At 41.5% G+C, this 22,286-nt stretch overlaps 1 protein-coding gene, 2 long non-coding RNA genes and 1 pseudogene across 6 annotated transcripts; 2 read left to right on the top strand and 2 right to left on the bottom strand.

Moving 5' to 3' along the window:
• The first annotated feature begins 1,027 nt into the window (after positions 1-1,027).
• On the top strand, positions 1,028-14,728 carry LOC118651432. Of its 4 annotated transcripts, none has more exons than XR_004966242.1 (6): positions 1,028-1,323; positions 8,856-8,948; positions 9,685-9,785; positions 11,965-12,049; positions 13,244-13,319; positions 14,356-14,717. It is a non-coding gene; the product is annotated as an uncharacterized LOC118651432 (long non-coding RNA). The 4 variants fall into 4 exon arrangements; XR_004966240.1 differs by having other exon boundaries at positions 1,030-1,323; positions 8,853-8,948; XR_004966243.1 differs by lacking the exon at positions 13,244-13,319 and having other exon boundaries at positions 1,031-1,323; positions 8,853-8,948; positions 14,356-14,728.
• On the top strand, positions 1,337-8,095 carry LOC118651433. Its single transcript, XR_004966244.1, has 3 exons — positions 1,337-2,028; positions 3,151-3,212; positions 8,052-8,095. It is a non-coding gene; the product is annotated as an uncharacterized LOC118651433 (long non-coding RNA).
• On the bottom strand, positions 10,927-11,953 carry OXGR1 (oxoglutarate receptor 1). Its single transcript, XM_036300597.1, has one exon. The coding sequence runs from the start codon at positions 11,938-11,940 to the stop codon at positions 10,927-10,929; it is 1,014 nt and encodes a 337-aa protein (XP_036156490.1). The 5' UTR covers positions 11,941-11,953.
• On the bottom strand, positions 13,784-13,839 carry LOC118652395 (annotated as a pseudogene).
• Positions 14,729-22,286: the final 7,558 nt, after the last annotated feature.

Here is a 22,286-nt window from a genome sequence, read left to right as displayed (position 1 = left end):
CAGAGCACTCGGAGGGAACAGTGACCAGGGATTACTAATGGAATGTGTGAAAAGTGGTTAAGAAGAGGGTAGTTAAAAAGAAGACTGAGGCCTGAGACCGTGGAGGAGTCATGAATTAAAAGACATTTGGGTCTCTGAATCACTGTTTGGACAAAAGCTACCTTCTAACACACTTTTGCTGATTTTTTTTTTAAATGAGAAGTAAACTTCTATTGTGTTGAGACAATTTCTGATTCTATTTCTTTCATTGTTATAGGTATGTTCCATTTTTAATTTTTTCTTATAAGTAAGTTTTATCTTTACCTCTTTCTTTCTAAAGAGAGCATAGATTATAGTACTGTTAAGTGTAGTCTGAAAACTTTTTTGAAACTGAAGTATTTAGTCTTTTCACATTTATTGTGATACTGACATATTTGTGTTTGTTCTTTCATCTTATTTTATGACATCTGTTTCTTCTACTCTCTGTTTCTTTTTCCCCTTCTTTTATGACTTCATTTTGATTAACTAATATTTATGTATTTAACTTTTATAACTGCCAGGTAAACAGAATTGGATTAATCGTAAACCTTCGTTTATGACAGATTTTCATTACTTTTCTCTGCAAAGCTTTCTTTTGTATAATCCATGTGTTTGTTTCCTTATTAATACAATAAACACTTTTAACCTAATAATCCAACTGTTTTTGTTTTTCCCCCCTCATTCTCTTTTTTATCTCCTTCTGAAAGTTCTGTCATATATATGTTGGACCTTCTCACCCTCTACTCTAGGTCTAACTCTTTCATATTTTTTATTTTCTTGTTCCTCTGTGTGTTGCTTTCTAGATAGTTGTTATAGTAATAAGTTTAGTTAGTATAAGATAGCATAATCAAATTTCATTTTTTTATTAGAGTGAATTTTAAACTTTACTTAGAAGTGAAACTTAACGTGTGTGTGTGACCCTGATAAGTACTTTGTAGCTCCCTGCGTGCGCACTCCGCACTCCTGATAAGTACCTTGTAACCCCCTGCGTGTGTATCCTGATAAGCCCAGAAGGCCACCGGAGCACACTGATATGAGACACTGAAGAAGCCCACCCATGGGGCATAAAAGAAGGACTCTCACAGCAGCAGTCAGACGCATGTCTGCCCTCCACAGACAGGACGTTCTCCTACCCCCTGGAAACTGCCCTTCCTGCTCTGCTTCTGAGCCCAGACTGGTAAGAGGCCTCTCTTCGAGTCAAGAGACTGAGCTCCTTGCCGCGGCGTATTTTGACGATCTCCGTGTGTCTCTGTCAGCAAGTGTCTCCGGGTGGCCTGCCAAGGACTGAAACCCATCAGCTCTCTGGTAAATAAACCTGTGTGATTTCTTGCATTGTTTATCTCCTGTGTCTTCTCTCAGTTTTTGGTTAAGCTCGGCCATATTAATTAATAGTTAAGTACCCTTTGACGTCTGTATTGGTATATCCAAATGAGGCGCTCTGGGTCACCTGTGCATACGTTCCCATAGATAATTGGAACAATAGTTTTTTTCTCATCTCACTTCCAGTTCATTAATTCTCTTCTTACTGAGTCTAATCTCCTGTTTTAGCAAACCATTAACAATTTTTATTTCAATTTATTATATTTGTTATTTCTAGAAGCCTGTTCATTTTCTTTAAATTGCTTAATCATTTTATAGTCTCATTTCTATCATCCTTCTTCTGAGGATTCAGGTGTTTTTTTTTTAACAAAATAAACATTCTGTTTCACAATAGTGTCTGATATTTTCACAGGTGAAATCTTTGACAGTCTTATTCTTCCATCCTCTAATCCTGACGTATTTCATCTTTTGTGCCTTTTTTTGTTGGCATTTCTTGCAAACTCCTTTTAAATGTGTTTCTCATTATTTTCCTTGGAAACTTTACCAGTAGGAATTCCTGGAGACCTAGGTTAAAGTTGTGTTCCCTCAGAGAGGTCTCCCGTATGCTTCTGCCAGTTGCCTGGTGGTACTACCCATCTGGAGATCACTTAAAATTCAATTCTCCACTTGAATTTCAATTTTAACATGCAGGTAACAACAAATTTACATGAGAGCTTGATGCTGTCTCTGATTTCTCAGGGGCAAATTCATTTTCCTTCTACCTAATGTCAAAGTAAATGCAGACTATTTTATATTCTGTTCCCTTCTGCTTCATAGTCGTATTTATCATTCACCCTAGCATGGAGAGCAGAACCCACTGACAGGCAGAGTTTTGCAAGGACCTCCTCTTAGAATCCCTACCTTTTGAGTTCCATGCATTATGTCCTCTCTCTCTTACACTTAGGATGACCACATATCATTCCAGGGGCTTTTAAGAAAAAAACTGGATGTTGTTAAGAACTATACCAGGGCAACAGGCATTAACTAGTACTGTCCTGGGTCAACCAGGATATAGCCCTACTCATCCCCACATGGATATCAAAACTTAGGCTCAAAATCATCAGGATTTTGCAGATACAATTTGGAAAATCTGCTTTTGCTGCCCACTGACTTCTAGTTTCCCACCTTCATATTTATTTTTCCCCTTTGTGGAGTCTTTGGTTTTTAACCAGCTCAGTGAGCATGTTCAGATGTTTGTGAACATCTTCGATTTAGTCAATTTCATTGTTGTTGTTTTTTATTGGAAGGTTGTGCAGTAGATTTAATCTAGCATGTTACCAGAAACAGAAGTCTTTTCCCTGTCTTCAAAGGCAATACAAAGACTCAATTTAAGCATGAATTTTTCCATATGCAGAAATCGGTAGAGTAAGAATTGGGATTAAAAAGCAGGTATTTCATTCTAAAAGAGGCTCATTGTTGTGCTTGTTCTATATGGCATGCCTCCTAGCATATTGCCAGGAACTGGAAACACAAATAAACGTAACCATGCATGGAGGAGTTAATAACCTCCCTGGGAAGAAAAGGAACATATGGACATGGAAGAGTGGTAATCCACGTCCTATATGATAAAGTGCCTAAAGCCGGTCATGAATAAGGAAGAGAAGTTGTAGGACTGGCCATCCTGGGCTGGGAGGTCGGAGAAAGATGCAGAAAAAGCCTAACTTAGTAGTGTTTTCACAAGTGCTTAAAACTTGAACAGGGGCTTTCACATTGCCCTTGTTTCAATTCTTGAATACAAATACTGGTTTGCTCCCCAATTATTTACACTTTTAGGTGGACTCAGAAAATATTTTGCCAGAAGGAGCAAGTTTGTTATTTGATACATAGAGCATCAGGTATGCTGCATATATAGATTTCTTTTTATTGGTTATCATGGGTAAGATTCAGATATTTATAATGCTGTCTTTGAAAATGGGATAATACTAAGTATGTAACACCAAGTACTGCCCTATAGTTCATCGCCTAAGTGGATTTAAACAGATAAATGGGTCATTTAACCATGTACAATTAAAACTCTAGGATATTTCTGTTCATTTAGCATTTAGAATGCATTTTAGGGTTATTGATTAGAGGGATTAGATAATTATATATGTTCCCGAAACAATCCTTTTGGATTTAGCTCTTTAGAATAATGATAAACTATAATGACAAAAAGAACTTAATAGACATTTCATTGAGTTTTGGTAAGTACTTGTAGCATAACATAAATGCTCAACCCAAAAGGCCCATATGGATAATGCAACTGATATGCAATATTGTAGTATCTTTGAAAATAGAACTGATTATTACTAAGCTTTCTATCAGGGTATAGCAGTATTTTACACATAGTAGGGGTTCAAAAGATGCTGTGTTATTTAACAAAATGGGAGTTAAAATTGATATTGTAGTCCTAAATGTGTAGCCATACATTCCTCTGTACTATAAATACCTGTGCACAACAAGCAAAGATTGAAACTGAATGAAGAATGTTTTATGCATCTATGTTTTATTTCTCAAGTATTTTCAGAAGGTATTGTGATTAATTCAAAAAACACCCTTTAGAAACATGAATGTAATGTTATCAAGCATTTCTAGAAAGAAAAACAATGTGCTCAGGCTGTGGGCATATTTCCAAAATCATGAAAAATTAATTACATGCTATTATGCAATCATATAAAACTACTCCTATATCGTATAATATGTAATCATAGAGACAAAGTAAATATAAAAAATAGAGCAACTCCAAAAAGCATGGCGCTTTAGATGCACTTTAAGAAACCCTACTTTCCTAACACCTTTGAAATGCACAACAAAAATCCGAGAATGTTTCTCCTACACTGAAATCAAGAATAACTCTAGCATCATACTACCAGCCTGGACGACTTTCTTTTAGATATACGTTTGAGTAGACTAAAAGGAGAGGCCAAGAATACTCCTCCCTCCCAGTGCATAGCACGTGCCAACTTGTAGGCAGTTCGTGGAGGGCAGTTGGAACATGCCCTCCAATATGCCCCTGCTTAAGCCCTCCAAGAGCTCTTTTCTTTTTCCTTTTCTCTTTGAATGCTCATTCCTTTAGAACTTCCTGGTCTTTTTCAAGGATGTCTCTGAGAGTCTTAATTATTGGTTTAAAATGCTCCGTACATTGTTTCTGTTTCCCTGAATGCCCCTCCCTCACTCCATTTTTTCACTTTGGAACCTCTGATTCCTAATACAGGCTCTCTACAGTTGCCTGGTTATTGGTGGCTGTCCACTCATTCTGAAGAGTGAGACACTACCAAGCTAAGTCAACAGGGCAGGTCAACTAGTGGGCATCCCTGTGGGTGAGCAGGCTGAGCTGTCCCCCAATTGTTGGCATCTAGAAAACTCTGTCCCTTTGTGCAAGTCAGCAGAGTGCAGTGGTTCTGCACAAGGGTTCTAACGTTAGATTGACTGGATTTGTGAAGAAAACGGTTAAAACAGGATCTTGTACAGCACTAGTTGTATCTGTTATGGCTATAGTTTCCATTTCCCTAAAGCAGTGGTTCTCAACCTTCCTAATGCTGCAGCCCTTTAATACAGTGCCTCATGTTGTGGTGACCCCCAACCATAAAATCATTTTCGTTGCTACTTCATAACTGTAATTTTGCTACTGTTATGAATCGTAATGTAACTATCTGATATGCAGGATGTATTTTCATTGCTACAAGTTGAACATAATAATTAAAGCGTAGTGATTGATCACAAAAACAATATGTAATTATATATGTGTTTTCTGATGGTCTTAGGCGACCCCTGTGAAAGGGTCGTTCGACCCCCAAAGGGGTCGCAAACAGCTGCCCTAGAGAATAATTCACCAATATTCTGCTAGGGAACATATGCATGAACTGCAAGGGTTATCAGAGCCAAATGTTTCTGTCTAGTATCTAGGACCTCACTTTTCACTCCACCTTTAATTGTGTCTGTTGTCTTCAAGTTAAGAATCTTTCTGCTTCAACCTCCCCAGAATGAAAAGCTTAGCATTTTCTTGGTGTGGAAAAGGAGCAGTCATTGGTTTGCATAGGACAAAATAGAATATCTAGGGATGTAACTGTCTCTTATTCAGGCTTTAAATCAAATCTCTTATTGTCAGTCCCACTATAACCCTTTTTCAGAGGTAGCTGGTCATTCTAATTCCTGAGCATTTCGCAGTTAAGCAGAATATATATTAGCTTTATTTCCATTTCGTATCACCATTCATCCATCCTTTTTATGTTTCCAAAAATTTCAATGTCTTTATAGCTATATTTCCATTGTCATTTTAGGAGAGGAGATACATTTTAATTGGGGTCTCTCCCACATTTTAGAAGGGTGAATAGGAAAGAGCATTAATGGAAAAGGCAGGAAGTATGGGACCTGCTCCCTCACCTGGGGTAGATCACAGTGGCACATACTGTTAACAACAATAAAACTGGACAAAATATATGAAGCTGATGTTTTCAGGCTTAGGACAGACAATAGCCAAAGCAACACAATCACCCCAGCTCTCTGGCTAGGCAATTCTTGACCGTGGTACAGAGAATTGGAGTTTGAGCAGAGCATAGTGGTCCCATTTAGTTGAGGAGGCATAGGTCAGAGTTTGAAATTGTTGACATATCTAAAATATTTGCAGCAAAGCATCAGTGATGAAGGAATCATGGGCAGAAATGCATGGAGATTCCTTGAGATTCCTGGGCCAAGGGCTGTGTTTGCAGGAAGAGACTACTTGAGATTAATAAAAAACAGGCTATTATGGCATCAGAGATACTAGTGGGCAAGCAGTGCTGGGGGACATTGGTGTTCCAGCCCATCCAGAGAGAAAAAACCTCATTAACATCCCGCTAACTCAGCTTGCTGAGACAGCAGAAAATTGCCTTGGGAATAAAGACAATGGCCTAGAGTGAAGTCTATTTTAGATATGCTTTGAGAAAACAAACAAACAAAAAACCCTAACACCAAGTCTGGATAAGAGCACAGAAGAACCAGATTGAGTCCTGCTGTCTTGGAAGGGCTTGGGAAACACCTTGGGCTTTTCACAAATCTGTTCTTAAAAATTTGTAAAACCAAATCAACACAATTTCAAGGTAAGCAGGAAATTGATGTGTCTCCTAGAGAAAAAGGCAGCAACCGTCAGAGGACAATAATAGAATCTAGAGTCACCATGATGATTTATTTACAGTATCCAGTAATCAGTAAAAACCATTACGCACACAAAACCGAAAAAACATGTCCAATAGCCAAGAAAAGAAAAGCAATTAAAAACTGACCTCAAGGCCACTCTACATTTTATTATTGTTACTTTAGCCAGTTGTTATTTAAGAAACCGCTGCGGTCGGTTGCAGAATAGCCTTCCAAAAATGCCCTCTTCCTAATCTTTAGAGCCTGTGACTATGTTACATTACATAGTAGAAGGGACTTTGCAGATGTGATTAAATTATGGATTTTGGGATGAGGAAATTACCCTGGATTATCTGGGTAGGCCCAATGTAATTGCAAGAGTTTCAATTATAAAAAGACAGGAGAATTAGAGAGAGGAGGGATTTAGATAGAAGCACAGGCCTGAGAGATTTGAAGATGATGTGGAACTGGCTTTGACGATGGAAGGTGGCTTATGGAAGCAAGAAAATGCAAGGAAATTAATTCTCCTCTAGAGCCTTCAGGAGTAAGGGAGGACTGCAGCTCCTTGGCGTTAGTCCAGTGAAATGGATTTCAGACTTCTGACCTCTGAGAGAGAGAAAGGTTGTGGTATAATGTAAGCCACTAAATTTGCAGTAATCTATTATAGCATCCAGAGAGAAGTAATACAAACAAGATGCTGGATTTAATAGACAAATATGTTAAAACAGCAATATGAATACATCTAAAGAGTCAAAGAAAAATACGATTTATTTAGTGAATAAGAGAGAATTGTATAAGAGAAGTGAAATTAAATGGAAATTTTATAATAGAACAATAAACTAACAAAAATCTCTCAGGGTAGCCTTATTGATTCTTTCATATCCAATTTCTGTCATTTAATAAAAAAAAAAGTAGACATGCAAGGAGACAGGATTACGTGACCCATAAACATGAGGAAAATTGCAGACAATAGAAGCAGACTCGAAGGTAATCCAGATATTGAAGTGGACAGATAAGGACTTTAAAATACCTATGATTATTCAATTCTAGAAAAGATGGGAAAAACAAACCAAAATAGAAAAGCAGTCACAGGCCCAGAAAAATTATAAGGGGAAGAAATTCACTGAAATGGTAGAACTAGTGAAGAGAATCCAATGTAAATTCTATAAATGATAAAAAATATAATATCTGACATTAGGAATTCTCCTAATGGGTTTAATAGCAAATTGCATATATATAAGGCAGGATTAATGAAAGGCAGATCAATAGAAAATATTTAGATGAAAGTGCTGAAGGAAAATAAAATAAAAATTACAATTTAATTTCTTCCTGCAGCTCAATAATGGAAAGGGCTCTCGACCTTAGGCATTTTTACATTGCTGGCCTTTTATCATTTGATATCATTTGGGTTCATTATATAGTATCAGGAAGATTATATTGAATGGTGTTGCAGGGTAGAATTTAAGAATAAAATTAGAAAAGGAAGTAATGTTTAGTCTTAAGTGCTCCATGATGTTGTAGTTGTTGTTTGTTTTTTTAAAATATGTTTTATTTGTTTTTAAATATATTTTTATTAATTTCAGAGAGAAAGGGAGAGAGAGTGAGAGATAGAAACACCAATGACAAGAGAAAATCATCAATCCGCTGCCTCCTGCACGTCCCATACTGGGGGTCGAGCCCACAACTTGGGCATGTGCCCTGATGGGGAATTGAACCGTGACCTCCTGGTTCATAGTTGACACTCAACCACTGAGCCACATGAGCCACGTTCAACTTGTGGTTATCAATATCTTGCACTGCCCTCTCTGGGGGCCTTCTCAGAGGAAACCGAAATGGCCTGCATTGGTCCAGGAGGACACACAGGCACTAAGGTGAGTTAACAGGAGAAGCATGGTAGGGTGTTGATTATGGATGAAATTAAGGCATGGGTATGTGAGGTCATTTTATCACTTTCTTTAATTTTGTGAATACTTAAAAATTTTATGATATTAAATTAAAAAACAAAATGAAGGAGTTACTGTGTCTCCAAAGTTCATAACAGGTTTTTTTTCTGAGTCCCCTGCACTCAGAGGCAGTGAGCTTGCCTTGAGCCTCCAGTTCTTGTGCAGACAGCAGACCAAGCAGGCAGCTCCCTCCCTGGCAGACAGTCAGAGCTCTGCCTTTTGTTCCTACACTTTCTCTGCCTACAACTGGGCATGTGAGGCAAGGTCATTCGGGTCCCATTCTGGCCTTGAAAGTATCATCAATCTCTTTTTTGGCCTCAGTTCCAAACTGCATCCTCCAGCACAATTAGCCCTGAACAGCCCTGAACTCTTTACTTTGGAAAATAAAACTTACCCTTTGAATCCAATTTAGCTTGGATCTGTGTGATTATATTCTCTCAGCAGAACCCTGGGAGGCAGACAGTCATCTGAACCTGACCCATAACTGCAGGGAACAAGCCAGATAAGAAAATGACAGAACAGCTGAATCCAAGGAAGGTATTTTGAGGATAAAGGAAAATTATACACTTTCCCAAGCTAAGGTCAATTATCCAGGGTAATAGAAATGTTAAAAAATGGAGAAAGCGAGATTGGTTGTGAGAGGAGGCCCTTAAGAAAGCAGAATAAGGACCAAAGACAAGTGGAAGAATTAATATCAGAGGGATGATTTATTGTTCTGTAAATTGATAGAATGAAAAGGATAAAAGAAGCTACAGAGACAAGTTGAAATAGACATGAAGGAGATTGAAGTGATTTTTCTCAGGTGGGTGAAGACTTTGAAATAAGAAGAGGAAGAGAGAGGAGAGGAGAGGAGAGGAGAGGAGAGGAGAGGAGAGGAGAGGAGAGGAGAGGAGAGGAGAGGAGAGGAGAGGAGAGGAGAGGAGAGGAGAGGAGAGGAGATACATAAGGGGTTTACTCTGGGCTAGAATAACAGCAGCAGTGGTGTAAAGGCTAATCTGATTACACTTTGGTATTGCCCCAGGAGCTGGGCTGGGTAGTAGGGAGAGGGGAGAGGAGAACTACCTAGTGTCCAGGTTCCAAATGGACCCTTGAATGCTACTCCATGCTATGCAGCCACATGGACAGGCATGCTTGGCCCTCTAGTGAAATAGCTCATTCCATATGCACTAGTGAGGTCCAGGAGTAGAGATGACTTGGAAGGTGATGGGTGGAGAGAATTCCATCATCCAGAAAGTTCATGTAAAGAACTATTGACTTTCCTCTTTCTCATCAGGGCATGCCCGGCAGAGAGAGGTTCCTGAGGAGCGTCCTTAATTAGGTCTATATCAGATGTATTGTCCTAGAAGAACCTGGAAACCACAAAGAGTTCCTATGGTAACCTTTCTTCTGCTCAAATCATCTACTCCAGCCTTATTCTAAAACCGATTCTTGGAATTATTTTTGTTTTGTAAACATAGCCTTCAGCTAAATATAATTGTGGCAAAGCCGTGTTTTCACAGAAAAAATATTACCAGCCGATCTAATGATTTTAAAATTAGTTTATTAATTATACCAACACATTTGCTAGGTGTATAAATATTCAGACTAGGCATTTTCTCAGATATTTATACTTAGTGATAATTCAGCATATACACAATTCAAAAATAGCTTAGCTATTGTAGTAGAAGTCATAATTTCATGATAGTCACAAAAGAGAAAGGTATGTAAAGAGAATTAGTATTTCCTGAAATATTTTCCCACAGAGAAATAACAAATATGTTAGATTTTGTTTAATACACAATATATACATGATATTTAAAAGTACTTCTGTTCCCCAAAAGTTCCTCCTCCCTCCCCAGAACATGTTGGTAATAACCAATATTAACTTGATAATTTTTATGAATCTAATAACAACTTGAAAAATTATCTATAACAATAGTTATCATACCCCAATTACCTTGCAGGTATTCATTTTAGTCATTTGCATTGACATCTTTGAATATCTCAAGTGGATGGTACTGACTTGCTTTAATCTACAAAATTGACTAAAGCTTAGTGAAAAATATAGTTTAATAATCTCAAAGCAAAATTTGAGAAAGAGGTTTAAAGATATGAAATATATATATAAAAAAAGAATATTGAAAAAGATACAAATCGCGCCTTGAATAGACTTGGGGTTCAGTACAAATAGGCCCCAGTATGAAGGAGTATAAAACCATGAGTGAAAGTTGTCTTTCTCCTATAGGTGCTAACTTACTGAGACCGAGGGCAAGTGTTCTCTGACAGGGCCCTGAGTTTTAATAGTTCCAATTGTACATGTTAACCCCTTACTGATATGCATGTAGCCCACTCTTAGGTCTACCTAAGGAAGGAACTCAACAAATGGTTGCAAAGGACTCCAGCAGTTCTGCCCTGGCCTTGACACATGAATGCACAATGTTTACTGAGTTCCACTGAAGGAGATATTCTGGCCTAATTAGAAAGTACAGGGGAAGTACCAGTAGGCTTTTCTCTTTGGTTGAGTAAGTGAAGTTTGTCAAGGGTTGTTTGAGTAGCTGATCTTTTTTGCTTGCTCCAAGTCCCCACTCGCTTTGCATCTCACCATGGAGCCGATGGCCTGCTGAAAGTTGTCACTGACCACCACGTACAGTAACAGGTTACCAAAGGTGTTGAGGGCGGCTAAGGGTCTAGAAAAGATGTAAGCTTCATGGATCTGATTCTCAACGGAGCAGCTGATGGAAAGCAGGCGAGATTCAATCCGAATGACCCTCAAGATATGGAAGGGTAAAAAACATATATAAAACACAAGAAGTAGCAGGATGGTTAGCCTCCGAGCTTTCTGCTTCAGGCCGCTGTGAGTCCTCGGCCCTTGGTTGAGGGTGTAGATAATCATTGCATAGCAGAGTGTCACTATCACCAGGGGAAGGCAGAAGGTCGTGGCAGTCAAAATCAGATTATACCACTTGATGGTAGTGAGGTCATCTGAACTGGTGAGGTCAAGGCAGGCAGAGCTGTTGGTCCTGGTGGTTGATGTGATCAGGAAAGTCATGGGAATGACAGCCACCAGGGAAATGATCCACACCCCAGCACAGGCCACCACGGCCCACCGAGTTTTGTGAATGCAAAAGCAGCTCATCGGGTGGCTGATCACAAAGTAACGGAAGATGCTGAAGCAGGTGAGGAAGAGGATGCTGCTGTACAGGTTGAAATGGAAACCGAAGCGGATGAACTTGCACATGAAATCCCCAAAGATCCAGTTCTCGCCGCTGGCATAGTAGTGGATCAGGAAAGGGAGGCTGGTGAGGTAGAGCAGGTCCGTGCAGGCCAGGTTCAGCATGATGACGGTGCTGCTTTTCCAGGGCCGCATTTTGCAAATGTAAGTGGAAATTGCCACTGCGTTCCCCGGAAAGCCCACCAGGAAGATGATGCTGTAAATAACAGGGAGGTAGTGCTTCTTGAGTGGGATTTTTTCATCAGTGCAATTTCTAAAAGCAGCTGCATAATCGGGGAAATCAGAAGTGTTTGTAAAATTGTCTAGTGGCTCATTCATGGTTGTCTCCTTTCATCTTGTAAGAAAACAAGAGAGGGCAGTTTGGCAATATGAATCGACTGAGAAGTAACTCGCTGATAAAAAGAAAACAGAAAACATTAACGACAGGGTAAGGAAAACATTGATCCACTTTTAAATGAAAATTGCTCTAACATTTTTAAATTGCTGCTTTTTTCTCTCTTTCATCAGGAGATGAAATTGAATTTCTAAGAAAATGGCTGTGAGGCAAGTTACTAAAGACATCTAATAATAATGTAAAAGTTAAGTTACCACGAGAATTAAAATGAAGGAGTGGGGAAGAAAACACCCACATGGGGAAAACAATTTGGCAAGATTTCTGTTGGGCAAGACCCACCATGAATCAAGCACTTTGCTGCCTTACTTGACAAAACTCTGAGAAGTGATTCTTATTATAGCCCTTTCACGGAAGAAAATAAGACGGAGGGAGGTTAGGCAACCAGTCCCTGCTAACACTTCCAAGGGCAGGGCCGCAGCTATGCTCTTTCCACCTTACCTCACTATGCTGCCTCTAAAAAACTGACAGAACAGAAAGTACAAAGGCACGAAAGGACTGAATACTAACATTTTTTAAAATGTAGATTTCATGCATTGCACTGTTGTTTATAAGGTAGATTTCATTTCAAATTTCAGCTCTTCCAATCCACGTTAATAAGCTAACATAATTTGTTCATTGTGTGTGGGGGTGGAGGGTGGGGGGCTGGAGGTGGAGAGGAAGAGGAGCAATAGTATCACAGCCTTAAGAGCGTGGGCTCCATCACCAGATGCCTGACTTGGAGTCTCAGTTGGGGTGGTGAGTAGCCAGCTGTGTTTCCCTGAGCAAGTTGTTTAGACTCTCTAGGGCTGGGAGGAGTGGGATTTGGACTTCCTTCTTCTTTGTTATCGGTGTTTTCTAAAATTTTGAGAGTGAATTTCTGCAGTGAGAAAAGCATGAAGATTCTATAAAAGAATTACTTACAGTTAGCTTATTATTTGAATGTAAACAGCTGTTGGTAAAAATGCATCCCTTTACATTTATGGAGTGCCCACTGTGTATTAATTAGGCACTCTGCCAGGTCCTAGAGATACGAAATGAACAACACAGAAATGTACAAGCGACTATCACAGTCTACTCGGGGGGTGGGGCGGGAGGGATGAACACAGAAATAATTTAAGCAAATATAACCCTACCTCATAGAGCTGTCAGTATATAAAAAGAAAATCAAGAAAAATACATGGGACACTACTGGGCACGTAAGTGCTCAATAATTGTTAGGTAATTGTTAATCACTAAGTCCTTTGATAGATGAATGGTGCGAGGCTGCTAAGATCTTAATGAAGAGTGGGGACAGCTACCTGGAGAATAACAGAGGGCATTAAAGGTAAGTTACATGTGAGGGAACATGTAAGCTGACATAGCAAGAGAGCAGGAAAGTCATTCTAGGCAAGGAAATAGCATATGCAAAGGCAGCGACGTATGACAGAGTTGAGGAGGTCCAGGGGAACTCTAGGTAGCTCAGCATGGCTGCTATATCAGGGGGCATTGGCAGATGAAGCTCGAAAGAAAAAGAATAGCTAATAATAAACATCATAGTGCCTCCTGTGTACAAAGCACCCTTCTAAGTATCTTACATATGTACATTCATTCAATCCTGACAGCAACTTAATGGAATAGTGCCCTCATCACCCCCTTTTACAGATGTGAAAAGTGAGGCACAGAAAGGCAATGACTTACTCAAGGTTATACTGCTAGTTAATAGTGAATCCAGTTAGAGAACAGGTCAAGTCTGTTTGCAGAGCTGGGCTGCCTCTCACAATGAGTAGGCAAGAGGGAAAGAAGTGCTCAATAAATCAGACTTCTTGTCAAGGGGAGTGCTAACCTTCTCTCCTTTCATACAACACAAATCAGACTTCTAAATTGTCTGATCCAAAGCTAAAATGTCAATAATAATGGCACCCACTTTGGGTTGAGAGAAGACTAAATGAGTTAATCTACATAAAGTGTTTTTGGAAGGTGCGTGGCACATCTATATCAGTGCCCGCCACCATTACTACTATTATCTGGTAATAAAATCTGCACCATCAAGCTTTTCCTCAGTGTAGCAACAGAAATATCCTTCCGACTGGCCCAGCTTAACCAACCCAAAACTAGTAGACTCCTTCCCTGTTGGTTGGTGTTGAATATATTCTTCCAGCTCTCATGTTGGGTGCAGATTGAAAAGCACTTAAACATTTATTACTTTTATTCTGAATGAATTAGAAAAACAGTAGCCCAGGGATGTGTAACTGGCCACTGGGCAGTTGTTAGGGTCCTCCCAAGAGAAACCAGTGCTCCTTGGGACCATGCATGAGCCACCCAGAGTGAATGCTTCTCTCCTTGTCTAGTTAATTGACGTTCACTGGTCATGCTCTTCACAGAACCAGCACCTACACAGCCATGGAGATGACAGGAGCCAGGCACTGCTGACCAGCAAGGGTGCAGTGAGGCAGGAAACCACAGTGAATAGCTTCTCCCTTGGCCAACACCAGAGGGGATGGACTCATGCACGGAGAGGAGGCAGCAATGGAAATCCAACTAATATGGCCATGGTCGGGGCGTTTCTGAAGCGGCCCCTCCCGAAGTCAGCTCTTAGCAAATCAAGATTCAAGTCCACAGGGCTTATCTGTCAACTCCTTGAAAGCAGAAAAAGGGGCCCAACACACAGAAGGTGCTCAATAAATATTTGCTGAATGCATAAAAGAACAATGAGCAACATCAATAAAATGTATCTTGTGCTGAAGGGCTAGTGAAGCAGCACTTATTATTATTATTATTATTATTATTATTATTATTTAAAGTGTGGTTCTTTAATGACTTTAAGTAAGGGGCAAAATTAATTTCTGCCATTGCCAAATAAACCTCTGCGGTGTGATGGGGCCATTTTAACCAATAATCCTATCAGGAAAAGACAGGTTGTAAGTAGAAACAACCACTTTATTATTTGAAAAACAGCAGTTCAGCTTGGGATTTAATGAAGCGAACTGACCAATTGTAAGGGAGGAGGGGCTAAGCAATTTAAGCCCTCTCCCATAAAGCTCGCCAAAGAGTGGTTTAAGTTTACAAAATACGTGTGAAGTTAAGAACAGCAGACAAACACTGTTCTGGGCTGCGAGCCAAGTAGAATGAGGCAGTTTCTTTCCTCGACAGCCCCAGGTCCTGTGCCATTCACTGCTGCCACCGGAGCACCGGGTGTCCACAAGGGAAGCATTTCCATTCAAAGGACATTAAAGAATAATGCGATGCATTCCCTACTCTTTGCGACAACAGTGGATCTCAGGCCACCTAGAACTGATGGGCGTTTTTTAAGCTGGAAATAATGATCTCTCATGTCTCAACGTAACCAGATATATAATTCTGACCTAAACAAGATGTCACACAAATGAAAGCAGGCACTGAAGATTTGGGGAAATTTTATAAAGGAAAAAAAAATTATAATTTTACCCTCTATTTTTTCTTTAAAATTGGGAAGAGATTGGGATTGCTTGAAGCTACCTGCAGGATGTCAGTGTTTTGGGGGCCATTATCCTAGTGCCAGCCTGTCTATGAACCTCACTCTGGGATAACGGGGGCAGGACCCGAAATACTGCCACTACTCACATGGCAGCTTTTACTTCCTTATGTCTATAGTATTCCTGCCCATTTGGTGGGAAACAAGTAAAGTGGGATTACTGATGAAATGTGATTTTTCAAGGATATCTGTTAATTTTGTAGTAACAACCCCCCCGCCACAGGGCATCCCCCGGCCTTCCCCCCACATACACCCCAGGTTTTCCTGGTGCTCTCCAAGGCTGAGTTAACATCCAATCCCTCCTTCTTCTCCCAAGTTTCCAGTGGACCAGGGGCCTATAAACTTGGACCGTTGCACCTCTCACCTTCCCTCAGCGCTCCTGGAAATTCCACCGCGGGGCTCACTTTTGGTTACCAAGAAGAAACCAGGATAGGCCTCCCATTCACAAAGATTCGCCTTGGTTTCCTCACCGATACATTTGCAAACTCATTTTATCTCCTACCAGTGGAAAACAGACCAGTTCTCAGCTCAGACAAATCTGTGCTGGTGGGTGAATATTGTCCTCCCTGAACCGTGAGAGAATCTCTCCCTCCAACTTCTCCCCGAATCCCAGCTTTCAAATAAGAATCTGCAACTCAGGCCCTCCAAAGACAGAGACCATCAGGGCATCCATGTTAATGGGCCCAAAGCTGTGCATTTAGCTATTTCATCTTTGGGAGAATCAAATAAATTCTATGGAAGCTCTCCTCAAAAATGCACACAAAGACACCACAATTTTACATCCAATTTGGAGGTTTGGAGACAAACCTGTTCGCTTAATCTGTAGCAATGAAACAAGGCAAGACAGAAGAAAGGCATTCCAGAGGGAAAGGTTTTGTTGCTTTGTCATTGGAGGGGTCAGAGGACAGGGGTTGTGGGCCAGCGTCTCTGGGCTTTGCTCACCATAAAGCCCAGAACAACGCAGTGTGATCTAAGAACATATATGCAGTGCAGAATCAACCAGTCAGTCAGTCAATCGATTGGGGTCAGAGATGAACTCTCTAGTTTGTCCCCAAAGGCCCCCCAAAGGGCCAAGCTTGGTCATGAAAAAGGCACAAGATAGGAAGACAGGCTAGAACTTCTCCAGATTTGTCTGAGGCAAATCTCTCAACATCCGAGGCCTTTATTTTCCCCGCAATGCACCCCAGCTCCCTTCGAGGATGTGGAGTGCTCTTGCTGCCTCCTAGAGAAGTTGGGGACACTTTCTGTCTGTCCCCTGTCCTGCCGCAGGTACGTGTCCGGGGCCTTTTTCCCCCGCCCTCCAGGCTCGTGGCACCCGTGCCCCCACGCCCAGACCAGCGCAGGTCCCCTGCACCAGCGCCCTGGGGTTCAGGGTCCCGCTCCCCAATCGCAGCTCACCTGGCACCCTGCGCGCGCCGGAGTGGCCTTGGCCTTTGGAGCGCAGCGCGGCTGCTCCCTGGCGGCGGGATGGTCCCAGCGGAGGCCCGCGCGCCGCCCCTGCCCCGCCCACCCCACCAAGCCCAGGGAGCAGGTGCGAGCTCTGGTCCGCCCCAGCAGACAGCAACCAGCATCCTACCCTCCTTTTGCTGCTTTCCAGGCCGACACAGGGACAATAGTTTCTATGCCCCGCGATCTCTGGACATTCTTCATACCGGTTTGGTGCAAAATTGCCCAAAGGGAGTATTTGCAGAGGTGCAAACACAGACTGGCAAGAGGGCTTCTTGCCCAGGAGGGTTGCAATCCAGAAATATCATCTGCTTGCCCACCGTCCATGGCCTTTTATTTAGTGTCTGATGGACGCGACTTTAATTTTGGCCCATTAAATTAGAGCTGTGTCTTTTCATTGTGTCCACTTAAGCGTCTGCCCTCCATCACTCAGCAAGGTGGTTTAAAAATAGGTCGTAACGGTGTGGGGAGAGCATGTGTCTGCGCCTCCAAATCTAGGATGCAGCCCTCTTCCCACGTGGCTGGGGAACAGCCTCTTCCCTTCTCTGAAACTCAGCTACATCATCCAAGAGAACTGGACGCTAAGGTCCTTCCAGCATCAAACATGAGTTTGCTGTATTGCCTAATGTGGACACATGGAGAAAGCCCCTTGCAGGCTCTGCCACAGATGGGCATTGAATGCCCCTTCTGCACTGCCTTGCTGATGGGTAAGAAAACAACCAGTGCACCCTCCTGCATGCCAGCGTGCAGGAGCAAGAATGTTAAAGCAGGTATCCCAGAGCCCACTGAGGAAGATGCTCCCTAGCTGATGGTTGGGGCAGCACTGTATTAAGTATTTTAATTATCATGCCAACCATTACTATTATTTGGGTCCCAGGCTCTCCTGGGAAATATTTTGCACCCAGAGAAAAATTATTCTCCGATTTTACCACTTTTATCACTTCCTCAATTTGTCGTGTGGAATTATTTGGCCCTATTTTATTTCAGTCTATCCACACATTCACTCAATAGGCCGTTGCTGCTTAATTATTCTGTATCAGGCATTGAGGAGATAAAGAATTAGACATGATCTCTGCCTTCCCAAAGCTCATGTTCTTGAAAAAACAACAACTTAATTTAAAAAGTGATTAAGGTTTGACCCTAGTAAATAAGGGTGCTGTAAGTGGACATAACCCAAGTGTTACAAAGATAAAGAGAGGTCAGGAAAGGCCTTCTGGGGTGAAAGACATTTGAGCATTTCCCTCACTGTTTGTTTAATGGATGCAGATTTCCAGGTAAAGAGGAAATTGCTTCAAGAGGATTTTTTAAAACAAGTATTGGTTCCTAAAATTTTAGATGTGGAAGGGACAGTTAAAAATATCCAGTCCTAGAAATGTAAAATGGAATGATGGTTCCTCACAAACTTAAAAATAGAATTACTATATGATCTAGCTATTCCACTTCTGGGTTTATACCCCCCAAAAATGGAAAACAGGGATTCAAATATTTGTATATCCGTATTCATAGCAGCATTATTGACAGTAGCCAAGATGTAGAAGCAATGCAACTGTTCAAAGGTGAATGAATGGATAAACAAAATGTGATATATGCATACAATGGACTTCAGAAGGAAATTCTGGCACATTCTACAACACGAATGAACCTTATAATAAGTGAAATAAATTAGTCACAAAAGGACAAACACTTTATGATTTTACCTGTATGAGGAACATAGAGTCGTCAGATTAATAGTGACAGAAAACAGCATGGTGGTTGCCAGGGGCTGTAAGAAGAGGGAATGGGAAGTGTTTGTTTAATGCAGGGGTGGGGAGCCTTTTTTCTGCCAAGGGCCATTTGGATATTTAGAACATCACAAGAGGCCTGGTGCACAAATTCATGCACAGGTGGGGTCTGGCTGGCCCACCCTGATGGGGACCGATTGGGGTCGGGCTAGTGGGTGGGGGGGCAGAAGGGGTGCTGAAGGTTGGCAGGCTGGCCCCGCCCCTGATCGTAGGAGGGACGATTGGGGGGAGGGCCAGCCAGGGGGAGGGGCTGCAGGCAGTTAGCTGGCCACCCCCCGCCCCTGATTGGGCCCGTTGGCCAGCTGCAGTGAGCATCATAATGACCAATTGTTTTGGTCATTCTGGCATTCTGGTCGCTGGCTTTTTATATATATAGATTAGTGGACCATACAAAATTATAAACTTAAACATTAGCCTGCTGTATTTGGTCAAACATTTAATTAACTCACCCCTAATAACTTGGCAGGGCTCGACTAAATGATTTTACAAGCCAGACATTCCCCATTCCTGGTTTAATCTTGTGCAGATTTTTAGTTTTACAAGATGAACAGAGTTCTATGGATGGACAGTGGTGATGGTAGTGCAACAATGTGAATGGACTTAATGCCACTCAACTGTACACTTAAAAATGGTTAAGACAGTAAATTTTATGTTATGTGTATTTTACCACAATCTTTAAAATTTTATTTTAAAAATCCACTCTTATAGTCTCACTTTGCAAAGGAGGACACTGAGAATTAGAGAAACCCAAGTGACAAATTTGAGGACTGGGCTGGGGGGAAGCCTGTGTAAGACCAAAGCCACCAGCCCTCTGTTCTTACTACTCTGAGCTGGGGGGTGACTGGGCCACTTGATTGAGGCCATTGCTTTGTCAGAAACATTGAGTTATAATCCAACACTCCATAAATTGGCTCCATCGGCAAGATGATTTTTATGAGTTGTCTATTTTATATTTTATTGTTCATCTGTAAATATTACTTCTTACTATAATTCAAAATCCTCACGTAAGAGGAATCATTTGTTGGAGAAAATAAAACACTAGCCAATATAGATCTAATACATCTCTGAATAAAGAGAATAATATAATTTATCTTTAAAACAACTTGCATCAGAAAATGTCATTAATTTAGACTATGTTTTAAGCTTTTACTTGAGGACCTTGAAGTTATCTTTTAATAACCCTAAGTCGGTCTTATATAAGCGTAAAATTTAACTTCCGTTTAAAATTGGTCTCTTGTCCAGATTCAAAAATGCACTTTCTTCTCTAAAATGAGCACCTGATAGAACAGAATTCCAGCACTTAATTCATACGTATTTGAGCAGCACAGGTGCCGCAGGTGCTCCTTTGAGGCAGGCGATGAGGCTTATTTCCAGGATAATCTGGACACTCAGAGTTCCTCTGAGTCAAAGCAGTGACATTTGAAAGCCTCCTGCTTTAGAAAGCCCCGTGTACTGCAGAGAAGGCAGATTCAAGTGGCATTCTCCAAACAGCTATTCGTTATGGAGTTGGAGGCTGGCAGTGGGGAAGAAGCAAGAGCAACATAGACTTAGTTCTTGCTCAGAGTTGAGTAAGAAAGGAACAAATCATGAGTGACAATGTGGACCACTCTACTTCTCTCTCTCCTGGTTATCATTTCTCATCATTCTTGGCCATTTGCATTAACCATGTCTATTATTTTCTACTAGAGGCCCAGTGCACAAACTTTGTGCATGGGAGGGGGGGTATTCAGCCCAGCCTGCACCCTCTCCAATCTGGGACCCCTTGGGGGATGACTGACTGCCAGAAATTCATGCACGGGGGTGGGGGTAGGGGTGGAGTCCAACAGCTTGGCCTGCACCCTCTCACAATCCAGACCGCTGGCTCCTAACTGCTTGCCTGCCTGCCTGATAGTTCCTAACTGACTCTGCCAGCCAGCCTGATTGCCCCTAACTTGCTCCCCTGCTGGCCTGATCGCCCCTAACCACCTCTGCCTCAGCTCCCGGCCTAAGCTGCAGTCTGGCCTCCCTCTGTGGGAGGCAACCTGGCAGATCAGGGGAAGGCGCCACCCCCATTACCCTGCTGCTACTGCCACTGCCGGCCTAAGGCTGGGCCCTTCGCAGCCCCTGCGGCTTTGTCCAGAAGGACATCTGGAAGGTTATCCTGGAAGACATCAGTTCTAATTAGCATATTACCCTTTTATTAGTATTGATATTCTGGTGCTTTGATATCTGGGATCCTAGTGACACAGAAGAGACTGTCCTTCCTGTGGTAACTAATTCTTAGAGATAGAAAACTCACCAGACAATGTACTTTCAAATGCAAATCAACCCCTGCAGAGACCATATCCCCTGCCTCCTTCTTTATTGGGCTCTCACATTCTAGGCCACTCTCCACTTGCCTTAATCACTCACAGGGTCAGGTACCAGGAAACTAGGAGGGCAGCTCCTATATTCCAGATTTCACTGAAGTGATTCAAACTAACCAATCCTAAACCTGATTTCCCTCCTTCGCCTGTTCCTTCCTGCAGAAACCCCAATACAGGTGCTCACCAAAGTTCCCTACCTCCTTCTACCTCTTGCCGAACCCTAGTGCTTCCCCTTGTGGCTCCCTGTGGTATGGCATGGCCCTCCTCTTGGGATCTGTGAATATAACAACTTATCTTTCCAATGCTAATCATTTCCTGTTATGTTAGCCTCTCCACACCTGAATAATGATAAAACCTATATTTTGAAACACCATATATGACCTTGTCAGACTTTGCTTTAACTTTGGCTATAATATGATATGTCTTGATATTCTTCTGAGATGAATTCTTTCTTTTTTGTGTATGACATCTTTTTTTCACTTTCATTTCTTTAAATTAATTTTTATTGTTGACAGTATTACAAATGCTCCCTATTCCTCCCCCCCACCCCCCTTTACCTTCCTTGACCCGGCCCCCATCCCACCCAAGGCCTTCACTGCTCTATTATCTGATGAATTCTCCTGATTTTTTAAAAAATGGTTTACTTGCCCTAGCTGGTTTGGCTCAGTGGACAGAGCGTTGGTCTGTGGATTGAAGGGTCCTGGGTTTGATTCTGGTCAGGGGCACATGCCCAGGTTCCAGGCTTGATCCCCAGTAGGGGGCGTGCAGGAGGCAGCTGATCAATGATTCTCTCTCATCATTGATGTTTCTATCTCTCCCTCTCCCTTCCTCTCTAAAATCAATAAACATATATTTTAAAAAAATGGTTTACTTATTTTCTAAAATTTCTTAATGAAGATGCACTGTTTAAAGAAATCAAATGTTTTTTCAATAATCTATTAGGCAACAAATTCAACTATTGCCATGTCTTCCAGATTTCTACAATATTTCTTCAGTGAGGAGGAAGTGGCATAGTGAAGAGAGTCCCAGAAGTTTGAGGCCTAAATTTTAGTGTTTGGAAAGCAAGCCAATTAGGTAGGGAAGGAAATTCCCTTTCCAGGCCTCCATCTAGGAAAAGTGGAGGTTGGACAAGACACCTCCCTAAAGTCCATTCCAGATTAAGAGGATCTTTGTTGTGAAAACTTAAGAGAAAATCAAAGTTTAGTTTCTTAGAAAACTATGTATGAAAT

Source organism: Myotis myotis, unplaced genomic scaffold, assembly GCF_014108235.1.
Source record: "Myotis myotis isolate mMyoMyo1 unplaced genomic scaffold, mMyoMyo1.p scaffold_m19_p_3, whole genome shotgun sequence".
NCBI classification, from domain to species: Eukaryota; Metazoa; Chordata; class Mammalia; order Chiroptera; family Vespertilionidae; genus Myotis; species Myotis myotis.
Note: the sequence above shows the minus strand (reverse complement) of the source record. Positions and strands in the feature narration are given on the sequence as shown.

Coding starts and splice junctions, on each gene's coding strand:
- OXGR1 (XM_036300597.1), bottom strand. CDS start 11,940: ATGAATGAGCCACTAGACAATTTTACAAACACTTCTGATTTCCCCGAT.